Here is a 22,694-nt window from a genome sequence, read left to right on the forward strand (position 1 = left end):
GTCTCCTACTTAGATTATTGTCTATGTTGTGCAAGTTGTTTTTTAATTTACAGTTATACAGAAAAGCATGGGATGTTTTTATTCTTAATTTAGACACATTCCATGTTTCTCAGCATAACTGCAAATTGAAAATAAGCACTTACAATATCGCTAGTGATCTAGCTGAAGGAGGACTTTATAGTCTGAAATGTTCTAAAATTTGTTCTTAATTACCTTGTGCACATTTTACACAATTAAATTTCCATCTAAGGATTTTGCATTTAGATTGTGCACTGCAGTTAAACCCTCATTTTATGGAAAAGCAGACACCACTTCGGAACATTCAGACACAGGAAACTTTAAAAATCAGACTTAACTACTGGATAACATAAAATTCCCTAGGTGAAATTTCATTCCAGGACCAATTTATACATTCCTAGATAGATGGCTTAAAATCACCTGAAACTCTGCAGGGTACGGACCTTAATAAATATTAAATACCTCAAAAACTACTCTAAGATTTTTCTTTCCTTCTAATATCAATTTCACTGTCCTCTTATTGCACAGTTTAAAAAAAAAAAAAATCCGAAAGGATATAACAGCAATTTACCAGCGTTAAAGTGCTTCTGAGGTTAAACTGACAACAAAGAAGAACAGAAACACAAAGCATCTTGAAGTAGGGTTTCAATTAAATGTGCAGGATTTAGTAATGCAGGACGAAAAAAGAGTTACAAATTAATTTAATCTTCTGCCTATAGTTTGCAGCTGCACTCCAAAGTGTCTGGGGCTTAAGAACAAAGCCTTGAAAGGCCTCAGAGTGAGGAAAGCTTCAATTTTTAATGTATAACGCCATTAGCTGATAACTTGTGGAATCTGCGACCCCTGCGGAGGGGCATAAGCGCGGGTAACAGAGACTGATGAAGTGACATATTTGTTCATGTCTAGGACTATGAGGAAGAAGGTTATTACTAATACCGTCAGGCCCAACAGAAATATGCCCTAATAACCTTTGGGACATTCCTTGGCTTGAGCAGATGAGTTTGAGATCTCTCTACATAAAATATATTAAAAATCAAAGCCTAATTCACCTTAATTAAAGATAATTAGTTTCACTTTGACTTCTTTTAAATATGAACTATAGTAAATGCACTGCAAACTAAAGACTGCAGACAATCATGATTAAATTGCACATTTCTTCCTCGCCACGAATCCCTTCTGTTCCCAGCCTTTTACCACTACATCTTCAAAGGTGTTGCTCAGAATAGCAGTGCCTTTTCTAAAGGGAAAAAGGTGGGACGCGGGCCTTTCAGGGCAATCAATGGAAATTGTCAGGTGCAAAATCTACACAAATGGTCTGTAACAATTAATGAGACTACTTGTTTGAGCAGAGAGGCTTCCCGCTTATTTGTTTGCTGGATTTAAATGAATACCTAAAGGGAAAAAAATAAAATGTTAAATTTGGTTGTGCTGGTGGAAATGCAGCTCAACTTCAGCTGCTCCCCACCTCCGCGGGCACGAGAGGATTCACCTGCCATTACAAACTGAATAAATAACAGGGAAAGGCAGATTCCACTGGCAAACATTTCTGAATTTTTGACTTTTTAAAGGTGGAAACAGCCGTACTACACAGTACAAGAACAGGGAGCGTTCATCTACATTGCATAATCCTATATATTACAAACGCACCGTGGCTGATGTTATCCCTTAATTGTCCACCCATCCAGCTGCTCAGGTAGGGAACTGTATTATTTATTTAGCTGCCGCACGGACTGCCCACGGTGGCCCAAGAGCAATTGCTGAGAAATATGATACATTGAGGTCTCAACCCGCGCAAACTGTACCTAAACTTACACTTTATTGCAGCTTAGTTCACAATCTTCACCTAATATAGGGTTACATCCCAGCGCAGCAAGCGGATAAATCATCCTGGAATATTACTCCGGCTAAGTTTAGCTGTGAGTGGAGCATATGTGCTTCCAAGTCACTGAAGCAAAGGCCCATAAAATACACTAATTACTGGAAGTTATGGTCACTGAGTGATTGATAGCACTCTGCGAGGCAACTTCTCTGTTTTCAGCTATTCTGACGGGCCTCCCCCACCACACAGCAATTATTAATTCATGACCCAACCCTCAGGCACTGGTACCTTTACTTCTAATTCCACTGCCACAAAGATGGTGATGGAGCTGGACATTGTCTTCATCCTGGTGGCCGCTGAAGATGGCAGACAAGGAAACGGAGCTAATGGCCACTAAATTCTGCACGTGTTGCAGCCACTCTGAATGGCCGAGTGAGACGTGCAAGGGTTTGCCCCTACAAGAAAGTCACAAACATCACACTCCTACAGCCCTTAAAACCAGAGTAACAAGGTGAGGCTCATTGCAAAAAAAGCACTTTTTATTTGCTTGCTTGCCTTAATCCTCAACAGAAGATGTCTGTTATTACGCAGTCCCACCTACATCACCCATGGTCCAAGCTGTGAGGCAGCTCAAGGCACGAGTCTGCTCTCAGCCATACTTCAAGAAACCAAAAACAGCCAGAAATGAAACATTTGCTCTGTAAAGCTGGGTCCTTTCCAGGAAGGGTCTGGCCAAGGGCTAGAGCCACAGAAACCTGCGCTGCTCCAGGCCCTGCTATGGGCAGAGAGATGCCACCCACAGAGGTGGCAATCCTGCGTTTTCAGAAACACTTGGTTCAGGTTTGCTCTAATGTCGGTGTTATTTCGTGATCTGCAGCAACAAAGTAAACACGTAGCACATCCAAGCATTGCTTGTTACTAGATGGCTGGGCACAGAAGTGAGGCTTGGGGTTTTAAATTAGTTTAGAGAAGGGTGGAATTCAGTAAGAAGAGGAAAAGAGGTGGAAAAGAGGCCGGAACAGGAAGAAAAAAGGAGAAAAAGGCAACAAGGAGAGGGGGGGGGAAAGGCAACAAGGAGAGGGGGGGGGAAAAGGCAACAAGGAGAGGGGGGGGGGGAAAAGGCAACAAGGAGAGGGGGGGGGGGAAAAGGCAACAAGGAGAGGGGGGGGGAAAAAGGCAACAAGGAGGGGGGGGGGAAAAGGCAACAAGGAGAGGGGGGGGGAAAAAGGCAACAAGGAGAGGGGGGGGAAAAGGCAACGGGGGGGGGGGGAAGGCAACAAGGAGAGGGGGGGGGGGAAAAGGCAACAAGGAGAGGGGGGGGAAAAAGGCAACAAGGAGAAAAAGGCAAAAGTAACTTAAGACACATCCTACTGTATCTACTGAAGTGCCTAGATTCATCTAATGCATCAGCTGAAGAACTTCTTGAATTCTCCGTGTAGGAACGGGGAAACACGCTTTTCACAAGTCTGCTTAGCGATGGCCTCATGCCACCCACTATGAGCCATCCTCAGCGCCTCTACCAGCACCAGCAGCACCCCCACGGCAAGGCCTCCAGCCTCTCCAGTTTAACCAAGCAAAAATGCGACTGCTCGCTCCAAGCACACAAAACCAGGCCAAGTCCACTATGAATTGTCACTTGATCGGAGACACCTCACTTCAGCCAGGTATTTTGTTACGATATCAAGACTCCCGCTCTACATGGAGATTAAATGCAAGTTCTCATTTTCCTTTTAAGCTTGACCCTTGCCATCTTCTATTGGGCTATTAATTAATATTCCTCCTACCCCTACTCCGTGTTGTTTTTGACACTGTAGGTCACTGTCTGCTTCCAGCAGTCCCATGGACATCTACTGCTGCCCCACCACAATTGTACCCCTTCCTACCAAACCTTCACCAAGTCTCCAGCGCCACTACAGGAACTATGCTGTGCCACCAAGCTTCAGGGCTCCCACTGCCCCACCCCCATCCATTTACCTGCTGTCGATTAGGTAAGGGTGTAAAATTGATGAAAGACCAACCATAACGTCCACACTAAGTGAAATCCTGCAGAAGACGGAATCGTGGTCTGTAGAACTTCCTGCAGATCAGCTCACAATCTTGATCTTGAACCATTATCACTTCAAAGCTGATGATATGTGACTAATCACTTATTTTAGACTCTTTAGAAAGAGTTCTTTTGAAACCTCCTCGATGCAACTCTTTACATCACATGTATGCAGTTAAACATTTTAAAGCATGAAGTGCTCTAAGAGAATCATCTTAAAGCAGAGCTGCTTCTCTTGTAGCACCCTCTTCAAACATGTTCCTCCTCTTTGCCTGTGTGGTCTGAGTGAACTCTTCCTACATCTCCAGCTGTGCTCCCAGCCCAAGAGTGCTGAAGAGTGTGCTCCACGATGCTGACACTGCATGCAATGAGTGCTGACCCCGCTCAGACAATATGTACCTGCGCCTGAAATACACGATGTAAGGCATGTTTGTTGCATATGTACCGCTGTGCCTATATGTGGGAATGCACACAACTGCTGAAAATCTGTCCTATGACTGCTTGAAATATTGCTTAAACCAGCATCTTAACACAAATGTCACAAACAACTAGCAAAGCTTGAAAGCTCTTGCAAATACACAGATAACAGAGAACTCTGGTGACCGAAGACTTAAAATTCTCCTTTTGGGAGTTTTAAGGACTTGTTTCTAACTTTAAAACCTATATACAAACTCCTTTTCCCTGAAGGAGAGAACACTGATAATCTTTGCAAGAAAAGTTAATTTTAAAAGGAGACCTGAAACACAGGAAAGTAGCTGTTTTTCTCAGCAGCGGACAGTGGAAAGTAGAGACTGGGATGTGACACAAAAGGAGATGCAAAAAGGTATCATCAGCCAAGCACACGAGCTCATATGCCACAAACTGAGGAAGTTTTGGAAGTGTAAGCAAATCGCTCTCATTTCTTGTGTTTCAACATAATATAATATCAATTCTATCTGCAGACTGAATGAGCCCCGGATCTTCTGGCAAAGATCTGCAAGCCTATACTTTGCCTCAACCAGCAACTCTGATCACAGCTCTAGTCCATTCCCTTCCCAAAACTCCCTTCTCACCTACCATCTCTCCTCACGACACGTAGGAGACTCTGGTCCTCCGTACTGTCTGAAGAGCATGCCAGCACTCCTCAGCAGGCTGCCCCGAGACGGTAAAATCCAGCAGAAACCCAAGAAGCAACCCTCTGTGAAAGCAGGACCTGAGCAGGCACCAGCCCCACGGGTCCCACCAAAGCTCTTCTCGCCCAGCCTCTCGTCTCTTACAGCAGCCCGTTATCCCAGGAGAAGCGGCTTGGCTGAAGGCAGACCTGCTCCTCACATCCCCGCAAACAGGCACCGCCGGACAAGGATTGCTGCCCCTTAAAAACCAACACGATGTATTTCATCCTCTTTTGGATGCTTTAAAGTTCACTTTTGGATAGCAGCCGTGCAAGGTAGGGTTAGAGTCATGGTGGAGAGGAACAAGAAATATTAGGCAATTTAATTTATCCTCCTGTGCAGGGCACAGCTCTTGGAGGGAGACTGAATGGGCGACGGAGCGCACACAGCACTCAGACTCAGCCCAGCCAGCCTGGAGTGTGTTTTATGACTGAGTTATAAACCCCTGAAAAACAGCTTTTATAAATGAAAATGCTGACACAGTCTTCAGTGAAGTGACAGCTATGTCATTGGTTTAAATTGAAGTTGCTCTGTCAACCACTATTTGCACTTAAATAAAACGTCTACAGACCTCATGAAAACAGACAATTTGTGATGAAACAATTTTAAACAGTTTTACAGATTATGTGTTAAATTTAATTCCCTTCAAAAAAATACTGAAGAAAGAAATACAAACTCCAAAAAATGAAAGAATAATGAAAAAGCTAGCAACATTTGTTCTTTTTTTTTTTCCTCCCTCCCTTTTAAATTTATTTTTTATTTTTGGCAAAGGGAAGACTGAGCACCCTCAGACATCTCTTACTTCACAAGGAACAAGAACGCTCACCATATCTCCAAAGTTAGGTGATACCCACATCTAATACTCTTATATTCTGCTACCAATTATTTGGGGGGCTGTTTTCTTAACCTTCAAAAAGAATGGTTCAGTTTCTCCTTATACATAACTATGCAGAAAAAAAAATTCAAGACATTTTAAAGGCTCAGAAGAATATTAAAGAAAATTCAGGAAGATGTACTTAGCTGCTATTTTATGTTATCATATGTCAGAACAGCCCTTGCTAACTTGTTCCCACACACTATTTCTTTTAAATTAACATGCTGTAACTGTACTAGCGCAAAGTTGTAGGGACTGGAGCATTACACTACTAAGTGGAGATGATTTTAAAATCCTATAGTAAATGCTAGCTTCCCTTTTTAACAGTTCCATCAACAAGAGCCTGGGTGTCTCCACTACCAATCCCCATGTCAATACAGTGTTACTTTAATGACAGTGACCTTGTGTGGCTCTTTGAGCATCTTCTTCACCTTTTCTGAGACATTTTTCTAAGCCACTGTCCTTGCTTTCATCATTTAACACATCAGTCAAACCACTTCAATAAAACAGCGATCATGTTGAAGAGAGGTCTCGGAGGACCAGATGACATACCAATTAACAAAGCACACAGCACCGAATTGTTTTTTGTACATCTGCTTCAGAAGACATTTGTGGAAAGTGAGAGAGGGGGGAAAAAAAAAAAGTTCAGAAGGTTTAAAAGAGGAGAGTAAATGCAAATTAAAAGAGTTTTCCTAATGTTGGCTAATATAATGTAAAATTTATCCTTCAAATCAAATTCATGACTGGACAGGATACCTACTAATAATCCCAAACTAAATTCCAAATATCTTGGTCTACATGATAAATCATCAGATTGCTGCTGCACATCTAAATCCATTTTTTATTCAGCAGAGGAACGAGCAAATGCTCACTCTATATAGGACTTCTGCATTTCTATCACTCTATTCCACCACGACTCAAGAACATCATAGTCAGACCTTTATGTAACACAATTTCGGTTTAGCCCTTTGTTGGCTAGATTAATTTACAGACTGCCTGACTACATTCTGTATCTCTCCCAAAATTGTGAGGGCTCTCCAGCACCACAAACCATTAAAATGGTTTGCAGTAAAACAAATTAAGAGAACTGCATCCCCTGTGACACGTTAAAGTATGTCATTATTGTAATTCAGCGTTAGCTTCAGTTAGACTCTGGAAAAGATTTACAAGACCTGAACGCAGTGATTCAGCATTAAGTATTTTCATTTTGATTAAAAATGATTTGGCAGGGAATTTTTTGTTCGAAAACATGACAATGGTCTGGGTTCACTTTCAGGCTACAAAATGTGAAATTTGCCTAGACGCAGAGGGCCAGCACCGAGCCCCCTTCACTTCTATCGTCTTCTCCTAAAAACAGCAGTTGCACTTCGCTGAAAGGTATATTGAGCTTCACCTTAGTGACACGATATTAGACCAGAAGAAAAGGGAAGGGCATCTGTATTTTCTGGTTAACAGTATCATGCCTTTGCCAGGCTGTGCCAGAAAGATGAGGCAAGTCATCGATGGCTGGAACGCTTTGTTCTGACAGGACGCAACAACAACTTCAAGCAGGGGGAAGCTCTCTCATGGACTGTCCCCAAGCTGGAAAACTCCCCCGAGAGCTTATGGCTTGAGCTGTCAAGGCTGCAAGGGTTTCCCAGCTGTAGCTGGCTTGCTGGAGGCCAGCCAAGGCGGGTGTGAAGAAGGCTGCGTGGGCCATACACCCCCTTCTGCCACCACCAGACCAGAGCTACCTGTCCCTGCTCCCAGGCCAGACCAAGGCAGATCTGGTTTTACTGGTCAAGAGGTTATCATAACACAGGCACTTCTACTCAATTTACACACTCTAGGTCATCATTCCTATAAACAATCATTCATTTATTTATAAAGTCATTGAATTTTATGTTTTGTAAAACACCTGATAAGACCTAAGCTGAAAAGAACAACCCTTTTCCTGAACCAAACCTGACCTTGTTCTGACCAAACCTGCCGAAAGCGTGGCTTCTCCGCAGTGACCGCGCTTTACAACCACATTCCTTCAAACTGCTTCATTTTGGTAAGACTGTCTCTTGCCTGAACCCATATTTGTGAGAAAGCTTTCTCAAAGGCCTTGTGAACAGTTCAGTTCAAACACTTCATTTAATCATGCAAGGAGACACTCATACCGTCGTGCAAATATTTCTGCAAAGTTTCTGCAAGGCTGTTAACCAGCTCAAACCTGGAATCTGCCTTACGCTGTTTTAATTTTAACCCTAATAATACAGAAATACTATCACTTTTGATCCCACAGGTGCTGAAAGGATGCAAAGGCATCCATGTACCAGGCCCTACTTCCTACTCTTAAGTTTTATTAGAGGGTTTAAGGTTCGTACAGAGGCTCTTTAAACTGAACTGAACGCAGTTAAGAACAAACCCATTCTAAATACAGCCAAGAAATTTTACAATAATTGAAAACATGCACATATAGAAGAGTCTACAAAGACTACACTGAAATATTTTGATTCTAGATTGATCTGATTCTTGCAATGGGCACATGAAAATGATAGATGTTTGCATACCTCCATGAAGGAAATCCCTAGACTCCAAACGTCCGAATGAATTCCATACTGTTCTCCTGAAATCCGCTCAGGCTGCAGAGAGATGGAAAGAAACATCTTCTTGAGCCTCGCAAACAAATACACATACTTATTCCACAAAAGCTAGCCCAGGGCAAACAAGTCGACTGAGAAAATGCAAAGAAGCATATAAAACTCACCAGCTAACCTGGAAGAGAGCAAATCCGCTCTTCAAACTGGACTTATATATCTATTTTGGCTTCTTCTGCGAGAGCAAAGGACTTGGTAACGCTCAGACTTGTAGCCATGCATTGCTATGCACCTTGTAAAGTTGGCCTTGGCATTTGTGTTTGGGCTGTTTTATCCAACAACAACAACAAAAAATAGCCGATGGCTTGCACATGCACAGCAAAGCACCAAGGTCAAGCTGCGAGAGTCCGGTGGTATATACCCGGTGGTATATACACCTATAGCTCAGCCCAGGCACAACAGCAAGGCGTGCCAGGAAAACAGACTCCTCATGCTGAGTGAAGGTGTGGGGGAGTAACTCTGGTTTAAAAAGCAAAGTTAGGGAAGCCAAAAGAATCAATGAAGTCACATGCCAGCAATTTTATCTTATATACTTTTTAATTTCATTTTTGACCTATGGAAAAAAAAAATACTTCACTCAAAACTATTAATAGCAAGTTTAATGCCTCATGAAATAGAGTGCTGTAAAATGTAACTGCTAGTTTTTACTTGAAAGCTACAATTTAAGCATTTCCAAGGTCAAGTACAGCATGAAATGTAACAATAAAAGGCTCCATGAGACTTCTCTCCCCACTGTGCTGTTAATGCACCTGTCTAGCCCCACCACCTACGAAGCACTGGCTGTATTTTTAGTCTTTAATAATCCAGAGACCTTTTTTAGAAAACAAACTCCCAAATTAGTGCCAGTCCAATGTGTTTTCGGATTTTTCCTCTGCACAGCTAATCCCAGGTCAAGAGCTTTTATCGCAGCGTGAATGTTAAGTAAAAAACCACAGTGCTGCCCACATTATCTTTAAGGATAGCCTTCCACAACTGCCATAACCTAAAAAAAACCACCCACCCCAGAATGTAACTGGCACAAAATCTGCTTGACTGAGCCTCATTTATTTTGAGCTGAACGGTGACCCAAAAATCTTATTATTTTTTTTTTATAGTTCATTAAGGCGAGCCTTCATTAAGTACAGTTAGCCTATCACATCTCAGCGATGTTTGTAACAGCATCATATAGGGATACGATTTTTAAGCATCCTTTTATACTGACAAAGACCCTCATAAAGATGCAGATATGCAGCCAAAACCATACACTGATAGATACATCTGGCTTTGGAACATAACATGGTACCGGCTATCCTGGCCAGGCATGTTTCTGACCAGCAGACACCACACCGATGGCAAGACGGAAACACCCGCAGATCATCTCAGTGCAGGGGAGACCCCGGCCTCTCCCGAGCTGCCAAAGCAGATGCATAATTCACACCGAGCAATATTAAATTGGTTATTCTTCTGTTATAACAGCTCAAGCTTTGCACAGCAACTTATGTTTAGAAATTATGTACTCACAGAAGACGGTGGCAAATAAATAATTTGCACGTTTAAACAAAAAGTCTAGTCACATGAATTTAAAGAGTATGGAAAAGAAGATGAAAATCAGAGTAACGCATGCATAAAGTAAAGTGTGCAACATGGAGAGCATCCTAAAGATATACAGTTCAAAAATATTTTCTCTTCATTTCCACAGCTGGTTACTTTTTTAAACCAAAATCTTTTTTCTATATGGAGTGGTGATAAAACGATTTCACAGAAAATGTATTCTTGTTGGGAATTCTAATTTCTCAATCAAAAAGCTTTTTTGCTTATTTCAAACAGCAATCTCAAATTTTTTTAATGATTTCAAATTCACTCAGTCTGCCAAGCAGCCAAGCCAAAGCTTATGACTTCCTTGATTTTTTGAGGACTTGACTATAAATCTTATGACGACAAATGACTCGTTCAGCAAGAAAAACAATTTTAACACAAGAAATCAGTACATTTTAGCTTAAACTTTTCTTTTTCAATTAACAGATGAATACATCACATTTGTCCATAAACAATAGGAAAGAAAAAAAAAAGTAATTTATTTAATGTACACCTGGGAAAGAGAACAGTAATCTTGATTTGTACACTAGAAGCATAATACAATTTAATTCTCAGACCTGCTTAAGACAACTCTTAAGAGTAACAGCTGAGTTGGAAAAGTTGATTAATCTGAAGCTGTTTATTTGCCTGAATTACTATATTCCATTTCTTTTAGAAAATGGAGGCACAGAAATCAGCAGGCTTTCCAGCGAAAGTGGTAATAGACAAGACCAGATTTTTTTCTCTCTTTTTTTTTTTTTAATAAACATTTTTCTGCACATAATATTCTGATGACAGAGGATAGCCCAAGTCTTTCTAGGATGGTGACATGAGTGTTTCAGAAGCCACATAACGAGTATACCTTGACTAGAAAAGCACTTAGCAAATAAATGGGCACGCTTTGGTCTGCCTTCTTCTTTCAACAAAGTAAGAAAAAATACCTGAAAGCGATTAAAGGTCATGGATTTCTCTCTCCTATTTTCTGAGGTTTGAAAAACACAAGTATCACCCACTTTGTATTGTTCACACTTTCTTTTTTTTTAAACAAGCTGAACATTTTTTTTCCCTCTTTAATATTACAATGTAAGTACTTTGCTAAAATAATTTTAATGGCCAAAAATAAAAGACAACAGTTAATATACCGCTCTAAACTGAAGCATTTAAGTTTTCACATCTGTTAAATGGAAAACTAGAATTAATCCCATTGATCTAATGGAAAAGATGGGCTAACTTTTGTGGTTTGCTTTCAGACTGGCTCTTGTCACCATATTAATCTCAACGACACAAACGCCACATCCAGTGTCAGGTCAGCTAGAGCTGCTAAACCCAAACCTCACACCCCAGCTACCCGCAGCAGCGTTCTCCCAAATGATAGATCTCTAGCAATGTGTTACTTTGATCTAAAAATGATGTGAATTTATGCTTTAACGTACAGAAACAGGGCAACAATAGTCTCATTGTAACACGCACTGACTAAAATTTATATAGAGAAGTGAAACGTACTGGTGACTTAACGTATGGACATTACACAATGTGCAATTTAATACCCTAATATTATTAGTCCAAATATTTTTAGCTTCACATGGGAAGTGTTTAGGTGTCGAGAAGCCAGTGCGATGCTGCTCAGGTTTAAATGCTTTGCTGAACTGCAGGCTGGAAGCAGTGCTTCCCAACCCAGGGACAGCACCGGACTGCCAGCCGTCTGCAAAGAGCCGCAGACTATCCACGGAAAAGTGTTCCGTAAACGTGAAACCCAACTCTCTTCTTTGTTCCCGCTTGTTACAAGGCAGTAAAGGCAACTAAAAATACATGAAAGAAACACTTTTCTAGCATTACTGTCCCCTACCAGCAAGAAGGGCAGCTGCCACTGAGCTGGTAGGTGAGCACAGACGGGAAGGGAGCGGGTCTGCAGGGAGCGAACGGGAGCTGTTTCATGGCATCCGCAATCACGGCAGAGCTTATGCCAGGGACAGGGAGAGATGAACTTTGAGAACTGATTTAGAACATATCCCGCATTACACAGAAGATGACTGCAAACAAATACTTCTATTTAAATGTTATTCCTGCATAAATCCACTTACCGCCATATAAGCATTTGTTCCAACATACGTCTTGGCTATAGAATTCACCAGCTATCAGACAAAACAGTCTGTTAGAACAATATAAAGATAATGTGGAAATAAAATGGGCAATTATTCCTCATTTAACCTACAATCATCATTCCTATAAATCAACTAAAAATTATGTAAAAGGGAACAAATTTATCTGCAAAGGCATTAAAAATGATTAAATCTCTCTTTTGTTCGGAATGAGAGTTCCAATTTAAACAAGCACTGCATTACAGTTTATGGCAGATAACCTTAAACAATTCTGTTAAACAGGATGCTTATCGCTTTAGTACCCCAAACTAGTCTGATATAAAAAGTCAATTTGAAGTAGGATTGAACACACTCATTTTTCAGTCAGCTGGCTCAAGATGTGAATAAAGCCACATTCATCACTTGAATGCAACGAGCGCTAAATACGCTGGAGGGACAACAGACTCTGACAACTTATAATACAAGGCTGACCTTCTCTTTGGTCCTCGTGTTTGGCTGAGAGTAAAGGTGCTGAAATTCAAATCAACATCACAGCAAGCTCATGGGTCACTATCAGAGAAGTTCTCCAGGGAGGCCCAAAATGGAAATTAATTAAAATTTGTGCTGCACATTGTAAAAGCCCACCACTATTGTTACTCCCAATATTAATTTTTATTGTGGGCCAGTTGGGCTCCCCAGACACATCTCTCGTTCTGCCCTCCCTTTTGTCTGGCCAAAACGCTTTCATATCAAAGCTGCATATCAATGAAGTTTGCTATTCGTAAGTAGTAATTACAATATCAGCAGTTTTTACTGTCATTAAACAATGAACAATCATATTCAGATGAAGAAAAGTCGCCCAGAGATTAAAAATGAATAGGGCTCTCCCAGAAGAGGGGAGCTTGCTGTGGGGCTGTTTGTCTGGCAGCCAGGTGATTTTGACATTAGAAAGAGAGCGGGCAGAGATCTAGAGGGGGAATTACCTGTGTGCTAACCCCAAAGTCACACAGCTTCACCTGGCCTCGCGTGTTCACCAACATATTAGACGGCTTCACATCTGTCGAGGGAACAAAACTACATTATATTATCCTAGATACTCATCGTCTACACGGAGATCGTTACGAATATTGGTACGATAGATTTTAATAGGAAATACTTCAAAGATATATTTCAAATGCAATCTCTGGTTTGTGACAGACAGTAGCACAGATGACATTATATCTGCACCTCTCACATACTAATAATCCATGTTATTAAATCTGCAGGTGACACCAATCTGGGAGGGACGGCAAGTGCACTGGAGGACAGGACCTAGAATTCAAAGTGATCTTGCCAAACTGGAAAATGAGACTGAAAAAATAAGATGAAATTCAACAGGGACAAATGGAAGCACTGCATTTAGACAGGGATTAATCAACTGCATAAATATAGGATTAAACAGCTGCCTGGAGTGTAGGCTGGAGCAGGTCTGCAAAAAAGGATCTGTAGATTATGGCATGGAGCGGAAATAACAGAGCGGGAGCAAACCCTGGACAATTTAAGAACTAGCCAAAAGCAGCCGTGCAAACAGTAAAGCCTGTTTTCATATCAAGGGATAGCTGGGCTGACCTTCTAAGGTTCATCCCAGCCCTGCGACTTTGTACTCTAACACTGCAATTAACCCTGCCTCCCTCTTCTCCAGCAGCCCTCACTTAATTCCACATAGTGACAAGAGCAGAATTTAATATTCTATAAAAACTACAAATACAAAGCATCCCATACAAACACCTGTATACAGGAACACAGTCAAAACACAAAACATACAAGCACATTCCAGCCTCCTCCTGCTACAAGAACACATTCAGTGCAGCTTTGCTCCCCGGCACATCATTATTCAAAGCTACTGGCTTCCACCTCCATGGCTTCTGCTGCATAAAACTGCTTCGATCTCATGGTTTCAGAGCTTTTACAGAGGTTAACCGCCAGCAACGCCTTAAAATGATTACTAATCCTGCTCCAGCAAATAAAACGTCAACGTACATCATAAAGCCACATTGTCAGCACAAAGATCTAAATGCTGACCCCCTCTGATGCCAAAAGAGGTTGGTGTGCTTCTGCTGCGTACTGTAAAGTCGGTGTGTGAATGAACTGCTGATCATCCAGCCTGACTGTAGTGCAGGAAACATCGAGCATCTTTTCTGTTCCAGGGATGCCAGTCGGAAAGCATAATGTGCACGTTATGGCCTGGCTTAAACTTGGGAAGATTAGAGCACAGTGGCTTTGCCTAATCACTGCTTTCTTCTGTCAAAATGGATTAAAAGCAATAGCTTGTATCTTTGCCTTCTTTAAAAGTGAACACTAGTTGGGTGCAGATGGATGAAACCCAACTAGAAAAGAACCTAATTTTGTTTATCATTAAGTTTGCCTTTGTTTAGCAGATGTTTTCTGGTACCACAGTAGCTTGCTTAATTCGTCTCTGTAATGTAGAAATGTATAACCTCAATTAACAAGCTGATGAAATGCTTTCCTATATTTGAGCTAAAAATCCAGTTCAAAAAAGGGGAAAGTTCAACAGCAGGTTATATACTTTAAGTGGAATCTGTACATTTTATTTTGTGCAACAATACTACTGCCATATTTTGCAATTTCCCCCCCCCCCCCCCCCAAAGTCAAAAGAAAAAAAAGTCATGAGCATCTCCATCGTGCTACAGCACCAACAGGCTTCAGTCTGCCTACCTGGATCCCCATTTCATCTCTAGGAATTCAATCCACGTGCTGTATTTTTGATGGATTTTTTACCTACTCCCCAGCCTCAGGTGGTAAGACAAAACACAGCTACAGAGCAATCCACACACTCACAAAATCTCTCATACACTTCCCAACAACATTTCAGGAATATGTTTTCCAACTGAAACTTCAGGGAGACTCAAATATTTGCTTGTGGCAAACCACTAAGCAGCACACTCCTCTCTGGTGTTGACCGACTTTGCTAAATCTAACAAGACATGCCGAGTACATCAGCAGGCTCTATCCTGAATCCCGAGAAGAACAATAAGTTGCACAGTAATCCTGTTTAACCTTCTTTCTAAAAATATGGCAGCCGATAGAGCTACCTAGTTACTCCGCTTGCGCTGAATAGTAATGAACCAAACAGCAGATGCCATCACACATGCAGAAAACACTGACATTCTTCACCATGGATCCAGCTGTTTACAGTACTAACACTTTTCAAAGAAAACTGCAGTATAACAACGAGGCTCTTGCTTTTAACTGTAAAGGATGTAACAAAAATAACTGATAACCAAGTGGACAAGAGAAACATTTTGGTGCGGTAGGGCTGGAAATAGGTTTGTGGGACCAGGACCGGATCAACAGCATCATTATTGAATGAAGCAAAAATCTTTTCACTCTGAGTGAAGGGTCTGGAAGGCAGAAGGAAGCTCTAAGCTTGAAACACTATGACCTCACAGAAAGGGATGAGGAGACAACAGGCACGTAGCCAAATTTTCTTTCTATAAGATCTCAACCATGTCATGAGTTCTGGATGTCACGTTGTCCTGCTTCTGGATGGTCTCCCAGTGCAGCCCACAAGTCCTTGTTTCTTTAACATAACCCACCAGAGGAACCCACCAGGCCACACCTGTCCCCTGTCCCACCAGGGCTGGCCAGTTCCCACCGAGGAAGAGCCAAGGCTCTGTCCAGCCATCACCTTGTGTCACTGGGGATCCGCAGACCCCATATCCCCTTCCCTGCTACCATGTGGGAGGTGGCAGTAAGTCAGTATCATTAAAAAAACATCTGTCATTCATTAAGCGTTGCTTGATCCTGAAATCCTTCCACAAACAAAACAAAACAAAGAACAAAACCTCAATCAAACAAAAAGAAAATCCTAGAAGAAAAAAAGCAATCAGCAATCAGCCCATTAAGGGAGGGAAGCCTATGCAGGCTGGGGACTCTACTGAGCAAGCTGCAGCCAAACAAGCACTTCTAAGAACAAATACTACCTGTCCTTGCAGCAGATTTTAAATTACACTGCAAGCGGGGGACTTAAGCAAATATTTGCTATGAATTCCAAGGATCACATCGGTTTCCTCAAGAAAAAAGGAAGTGACAATCCCAGATAAAAATGGCACTTCACAAAGTCTCTCATATTGAAAGTGGGGAGAAAAATCACCCAATCAGTAAATTAGCCTTTTTGTTTCATAAAAGGCTTCAGTTAATGGGTTAAACATTTTTTGGTTTTGGAAAACAAATGTGCATAAATAATGTTCTGCACCATCTGCTTGTGATTAATATTACTGTTTAGAAGTAAAAGAATTTAAACAAGAGCCAAAAGGGGTCATTATGCTCCCATTACCAGTGCTTGCTTAATACAAATGATTTCTATGAAACATCATTATAGAGGATGAACAAGTCCTCTTTATGATATATCTGCCTAAGTCGTTTCACCTCTCTGCAAATAAACGGGACCTCCAAGCTCTCACCAGTAAACAGAATTGTCAGAGGTTTCAGCTTTTTGAACACCAGACATTTCAGTCATCTTGTTTTATCGTAAAGCAAACAGATTAATGGTTGTGGGGAAAAAACCCACAGATTTTTTAAAAGCTGTCTCTTGACTTTTTCTGTCTTTTAAAAATATAAAATCGTAATACGCCAAGTTCAAGGAAGGCAAGAGATACAAACACACAATTTCAGCTGCCAACAGCTCACAGAATGTTACTGTTAAAGTGAAGCTGCTGGAAGAATAAAAATACTTCTTGTTATAACAACCTCATCAGCATGCTTTTTGCAGAGGCCACGATCATTTCTCTTAAATAAGCCTAAGTAGTCCATGAGTTTATGTGTTTAGCTATACATGTATATATACCTATGTATGTATCTGTATACATATACAAGCCCTAGTATTTCTGTTTGTGCTTCCTTGTATGTGGCACCAATGCTGATTATTTGTCACAAAGCTAGAAATGCTGGGGGTGGGGGGGGAAGAGTCAAACATGCTCCTCTGGAAATCTTAGGTGAAATCCTCAGCAAACTGCAGCTACAGCTGAGAACACTCATCGCCTGTACTGCACTAGTGCTCGACCCTACCAACTAGCACTCCACAGCTCCAGCCAAAACAAAGCGGATTTCAATATCCTTCCATGGGAATATCCTGGGGGGGGGGGGGGGGGGGGGCAGAGGGAAAAGAGATGGCCCGAGTGGTGGACAGACCTCTCTTCTGCCACACACAGCCACGGAACCAACTGACAGCCCAGAAAGATCTCCAGATCATCAACTCTGCTCAACCTTGCACATCACGAACTAGAAAACACTTCCAAAAATCTGACACAAATTTAAAACCTAGACAGAAACCAAGGTGCTCAAACTGTGCAATATGTACTGGCCCCCAGTACACAGTCATGCATACAAATATAGATCAGTACAATTAAACACAAGTGGGTAACATTTATTTCATACATTTCTTTTAATAAGGAGGTGTGAACAGAGAAAAACACACCAGATAAAATGCATATGGTCTATACTTATTCTTGAACTTAACAGATTTTGGTTTGTCTTTATACAAACTTTGACTTTGTACATGATTAGACTTGTTTAATTGCTAATTCTGTTTTAAATCTAAGTTAATTTCTCATTACCCTTCCATTTCTACTTCTTATCCTCTGGGGAAAAGAGCACACTTATCATTGGGACATTCTCACATCTTCCAAAGAAGTGGTGTAGGTGTTAATCTTATGTTTATGTTTGATGTGGGTGTGATGACTATGACTACAGCTTCGGGTTTATTAACATGCACGGCTATCACCTCATTAGTTGCAAGGTTTGTTTTGAAGTTAAGCTGTAATATTTGCTGAAATGTCTGATCTGGAATAAAAGACTTGCTCATTGTTTGTTTCCTTTGCTTTAATCCGTGCATTTAGTCGCAAACTGTCGTTTGCTGCACTGCCTTACAAAGCTTCTTCACAATGATTGCTTCCCCACCTTTGTTACCGTCACGGTGGAGATTCTTGACTTCTTAGCCTACGCGAGCTTCTTGCATGGTCTGCTTCACATGTGACAGCAAGGAAGTCAGGGTTAAATTTTCTTTCGTTTACTTCTGATGCTTTAAAACCAGTAGGCAGCTGACGGAGATACTTTGAGAAACAGGCATCTTCCTTGCATTGTATTACTCTGTACCCGTTTTTAAGATACACAAGTACACACGCATTTTCAGCGTCCTAAAAATGGGTACAGCGTAATACTGAAAACCAACCCCTTGAGGAAACCCTGCTGAACCCTGGAATGCTAGTCATGCCCTCCATGGCATTTTGCAGTGCTGTTATCACCTTGGTCAATCTAGCAGCAGACCAAGGCCAGAAAAATCTGAAGTGTGATGAAAAATCAGTTTCTGCACTTTTCTTTAGATCATAGCAAGGACCGCAGACAATTCATCAAAAACTCAAGAGCTGCTCTTCAATCAAGTCAACGAAACCCATACAGAAGGGGAGATTTTGTTTTACCGGCAAAGCAAAAATCAGACCCAGTTTCCAAATTTACAGCAGAACAATAAACTTATAGTTACAGTGTTTATGCCTGACCGCAATGCTCTCTCCAAATCACATTCAGCATGTGGCCAGAATCTTTTAATGAAAAAAAAAAAAAATCAAATCTGCTTTTTTCTTTTTTGGTGTTACAGATGTGTGGCAAAGACTGTGTAGCCTATCCAGATGATACCCAGCCCCGCATATCGCAGTTACTTTCCTTTTATATTTATTCTGACAATTGCTGTGGCAGCTCTGGCATCTAGACATCTTGCTGCGAGTGGATGGACACTATAAATCTCTGGATCTGGTAACATTCAGGCTAGTAGGTGAAACGTTTAAACTGTCATCAGGAACGAAGCCTCCTTGGTAACCTGTGTCTGCAACGAGTTGGTCATGGACTCTGGGTTATTCCTGTTCTTTTAATCCAGTGGCAGCCCAGGGTCAACTACACCAGCAGCCTTAGCAATTCACTCACCCTCTAATCGGGGTAACAAAGCCCTTACTTGATCTCTACTCACTCTTCTGGCCACAGCCCGCTTTCTCCCACCCAGGAGAGAGCCTGCGCTCTCACGTCAGAGCAATCTCCCAGGAAGGAGATGGTGTGGGACCGAGGAGGAGTTGAAGCCGATGTCCTGTTGCACAGCCGCTCGCTGGGTCATTACACAAAGGAAAGCTCAACCTCCTCCTCCACTACAAACTCACTCTCCACGAAAGCCTGAGGACAGTCTGAGCCTAAGCTCTAAGGAGGGGCAGGACCTCAATACATACTGGTAATTAGTATTTCCTATTAGCCTGCTCTCCCCACTCAGCGCACAGATCTCCGGATGACTCTCCAGAGGTGCCTGACTCCTTGCGCTGCTCACACGGGGACACGGGGCACCTAACCCAGGCACTGCTCATCGCCTCGCCAGAGCCTCGCACCTACTTCTCAGCCACTCCAAAACTAGGCACCCCAGAAGAAATGGTCTCACCTATTCGGTTTGCAACTTAAAATTTTCTGCGTGTCTCTCTGCTTTACACTTCTCTTTCAATCACAAATGAAGTCGGTTACTGCACACTCCAACTGTGCACGCGGGCTGAGTGAGCAGATGGGTTAAATTAAACAGTATTGTTAGCAACATTAGGAACCAGAGCAGTTACTTTCAGACACTTTAGAAACATTATAAATGTAATGAGTTTCTCCTTTTTTTTCTTCCTTTTTTGGGGGGGGTGTGGGGGTGTAGAGGGAAGGGCTTCTTTGTTCTTTAAATAGCATTTCCCACTTTTTCCAGAACTGACATTGTTTTTGAAAGGTCTAGTATATCTGAACTTACTACAACAGATAGATTTCAAAAAATAATGTAGCATTAAAAGCCAGAAATAAATGAGATGTTTAGAAAAAATATAGAACAGTTTCCTGAAAGAGAATAAACAGCAAAACCCCAAAATCGCTTATGTCCAAGCAGGTTTAAAGTTTCTTTAATTATTCATGACCATGTTAGAGGACAGCGGGCTACAATTTTAGAGATCTGAGACTCCAGCAACACTTGTGGCTGTTGTGAGATTTTTGAAGTACATAAGAAAATTCACTATTTATCTTCTACTTTCGATACTAGTCAAACATCTGATTTTCCTTGCCGATTTTTCCATTGGGCATCCGTTTGTTACCCTAAGCATCTAAATCTCTGTAAAATTAACTTCTCTCTGTAGTATTTTTCTTTGCAGGGGAGGAGGGAGGGCAGTAAAAGAGAACACTAATAAAGTATTTTATCAGAAAATGTGCAGGGCTAATGAGTAAGATTCATTCTGCATTACTCCACTGGAATCGTATCAGATGTTAGTATGGTCTACTGTCTCTGCAGAAAGTATTGTTAAAAGTAACATGGTATTTCATTGGAAAACAGAAAACATCTGTTACTCACCTCTGTGTAAAATCTTTAGACTCCATAAATAGGTAAGGCCTTTCACAACCTGAATTTAAAAGAAAAAGCAACCATGCATATTAAAGATTTCTGGTAAGAAACACCACACACCTCAGCTGGCGTGAGTTATTAAAGACCCAAGTTCCAATGAAGAATGGAGCCAGGACCACGAAAAGGGGAGACTAAGCATCCCTTCCAAACCACCGCAGCACGCAGATGAACCCCTGCTGCAAACCTGCTGTGGACCACATGGCAACAGGTTCTTTAAGAACACACAAATAAGCTTCCTCTCAGGATCTGTATGTTGACGTTAGTTGAGCTTATACTGAATCCCTTTAGGCATTTCAATGTATTTTTAATTCATCTATCTTTGCTGGAGTGTGAAACATCACGAAATACAAAGTGCGTAATGATTTGTCTTCTTGCAACAAAAGCAACCCAGCGACACCGAAGGCCAGAAAACAACAAAATCTCTAACAGCCTCTTCCACGTCACCCTCCCTTTCCCTTTCTTTCCATTTGGTGCATCTGTACTTTTTGCTCCTTTACCTCCCATGCTTTTACTTACTCAATGCAAATGCAGAACATTTCTTCTTGGACTGTACAAACTGTCTCACTCTTCATGCCCGGAGAGGCTGTGGGTGCCCCATCCCTGGCAGTGCCCAAGGCCAGGCTGGACGGGGCTGGGAGCAACCTGGGCTGGGGGAAGGTGTCCCTGCCCATGGCAGGGGGGTTGGAACTGGATGGGCTTGAAGGTCCCTGCCAACCCAAACAATTCTCATCTTGCACCAATCACAGATCTTACTGTATTCCATACCCCCAAAAAATACAATTGGAACCCCTAAAACTTAAGAACTGGGGCTGACTTTGGGCGTCTTTTTATTCCAGAATTTGCTCCTTCCACTACCTAAGCTGCTAAAGTCAAACTCAAAAACCTGTTACTCCAGTACTGTGTTGGGAGTGCCTTATGTACGAGATGCATTTTAATGAAAATTTGTAGGACATGCATTTGTAGTATGAATGCAAGCGTTATCTCCCTAAACAACAACCCATGACACTTCCTTACACAGAATATATACACGTGGCTCTTCCAGAACCAACAAGATCTTCGCTGGGTCCAACCGCCACTCTATTTATTTTCCATATAAAAAGTGATTATAATAGCCCCAAATTAAACAAGCCGTTCAGTCAACTCCCTAAGAGAGCTGCTGGGTGTTACAAGTTATCGTCTCTGCAGGTTTTGTTTCTGTAAAGTAATTAAACCCCAATACTTCTTGCATTTTTAAGACTGTAATTTTTCCCTTAGATTTACTACTTTCACAAGCACAGAGAACTAACAAGATTCAACAAATATATTTCCACTACTGCTTACTTTTTACCCAAACCATCTCTGCTGTCTCAGCCAGCTTTTTTAATAGAGCAAATCTTTTTTATAAAGTTTCCATCTATGAGATGACATTTCATTCATTTTACTGAGACACACTCCTTGTGTATCTCCAGAACAATAAAGCATTTCCAACATTTGTGAAGTAGTATGAGATTTTCAGTCAAAACAATTACATTCTTCTCATTGTCCAAGTAGACTGAAATGAAATTACTTCTGTTACAGTGATGAAGCAGAAGTGCTAAAAATATTATACAGTGTGACAGCAGACTGCAGAGTAATCTTCAGCTTTCCTATTGGATTAGAAACTCTTTCAAAAAATTTATTTTGTAACCGAAACCAAAGAATCTGAATCTCTTTTGTAAAGCAAATAATGATTCCAAATCCCCAGTAAATTGCTCTAGGTGGCAATTCTTCAGCATTAAACTCACACTCCATACCCAACAATTACCTGTAAAAAAAAAGGCCTTAGTCAAATTCTGCATACCCAGTGGCGTGGCCTTGTTCACATTAGTCTTCCAAAAAGCAAAACAGGGTAATTCTACTTACACAGCATTTTGACATAAGAAGGGGGGAAAAAAAAGTATTGATGCAAAAATAAATAGAGGTGATGCAACATTCCAGGCTTCCTCCAATGGTGAGAGTGGTTTTGAGAATAGTAAGCCTCTTTGATTATTAAACATATATTTAGACTATTTAAAATCTTCAAAACCATTATAAAATAATTCATTTTAAAGCATGTATTCAT

General features: G+C 41.4%; 1 protein-coding gene across 7 annotated transcripts in view; it reads right to left on the reverse strand.

The window, feature by feature from the left end:
* MAP2K5 (mitogen-activated protein kinase kinase 5) overlaps nt 1-22,694 on the reverse strand; it is a 140,332-nt gene that overhangs the window by 56,658 nt on the left and 60,980 nt on the right. For 6 of the 7 annotated variants that reach the window (XR_005828869.1, XR_005828868.1, XM_040600608.1 and 3 more), the window contains exons 13-16: nt 20,564-20,612; nt 13,146-13,219; nt 12,166-12,216; nt 8,444-8,515 (exon numbers count right to left, since the gene is read on the reverse strand). Coding sequence is in view for 5 of the 7 variants with exons in the window: in XM_040600608.1 (XP_040456542.1) it covers nt 8,444-8,515; nt 12,166-12,216; nt 13,146-13,219; nt 20,564-20,612 (246 nt within the window). In the remaining 2 variants the exon portion in view is untranslated. The remainder of the gene's footprint in view (nt 1-8,443; nt 8,516-12,165; nt 12,217-13,145; nt 13,220-20,563; nt 20,613-22,694) is intronic. The other variant, XM_040600609.1, reaches the window with a different exon arrangement.

This window comes from Falco naumanni, chromosome 7, assembly GCF_017639655.2.
Source record: "Falco naumanni isolate bFalNau1 chromosome 7, bFalNau1.pat, whole genome shotgun sequence".
NCBI classification, from domain to species: domain Eukaryota; kingdom Metazoa; phylum Chordata; class Aves; order Falconiformes; family Falconidae; genus Falco; species Falco naumanni.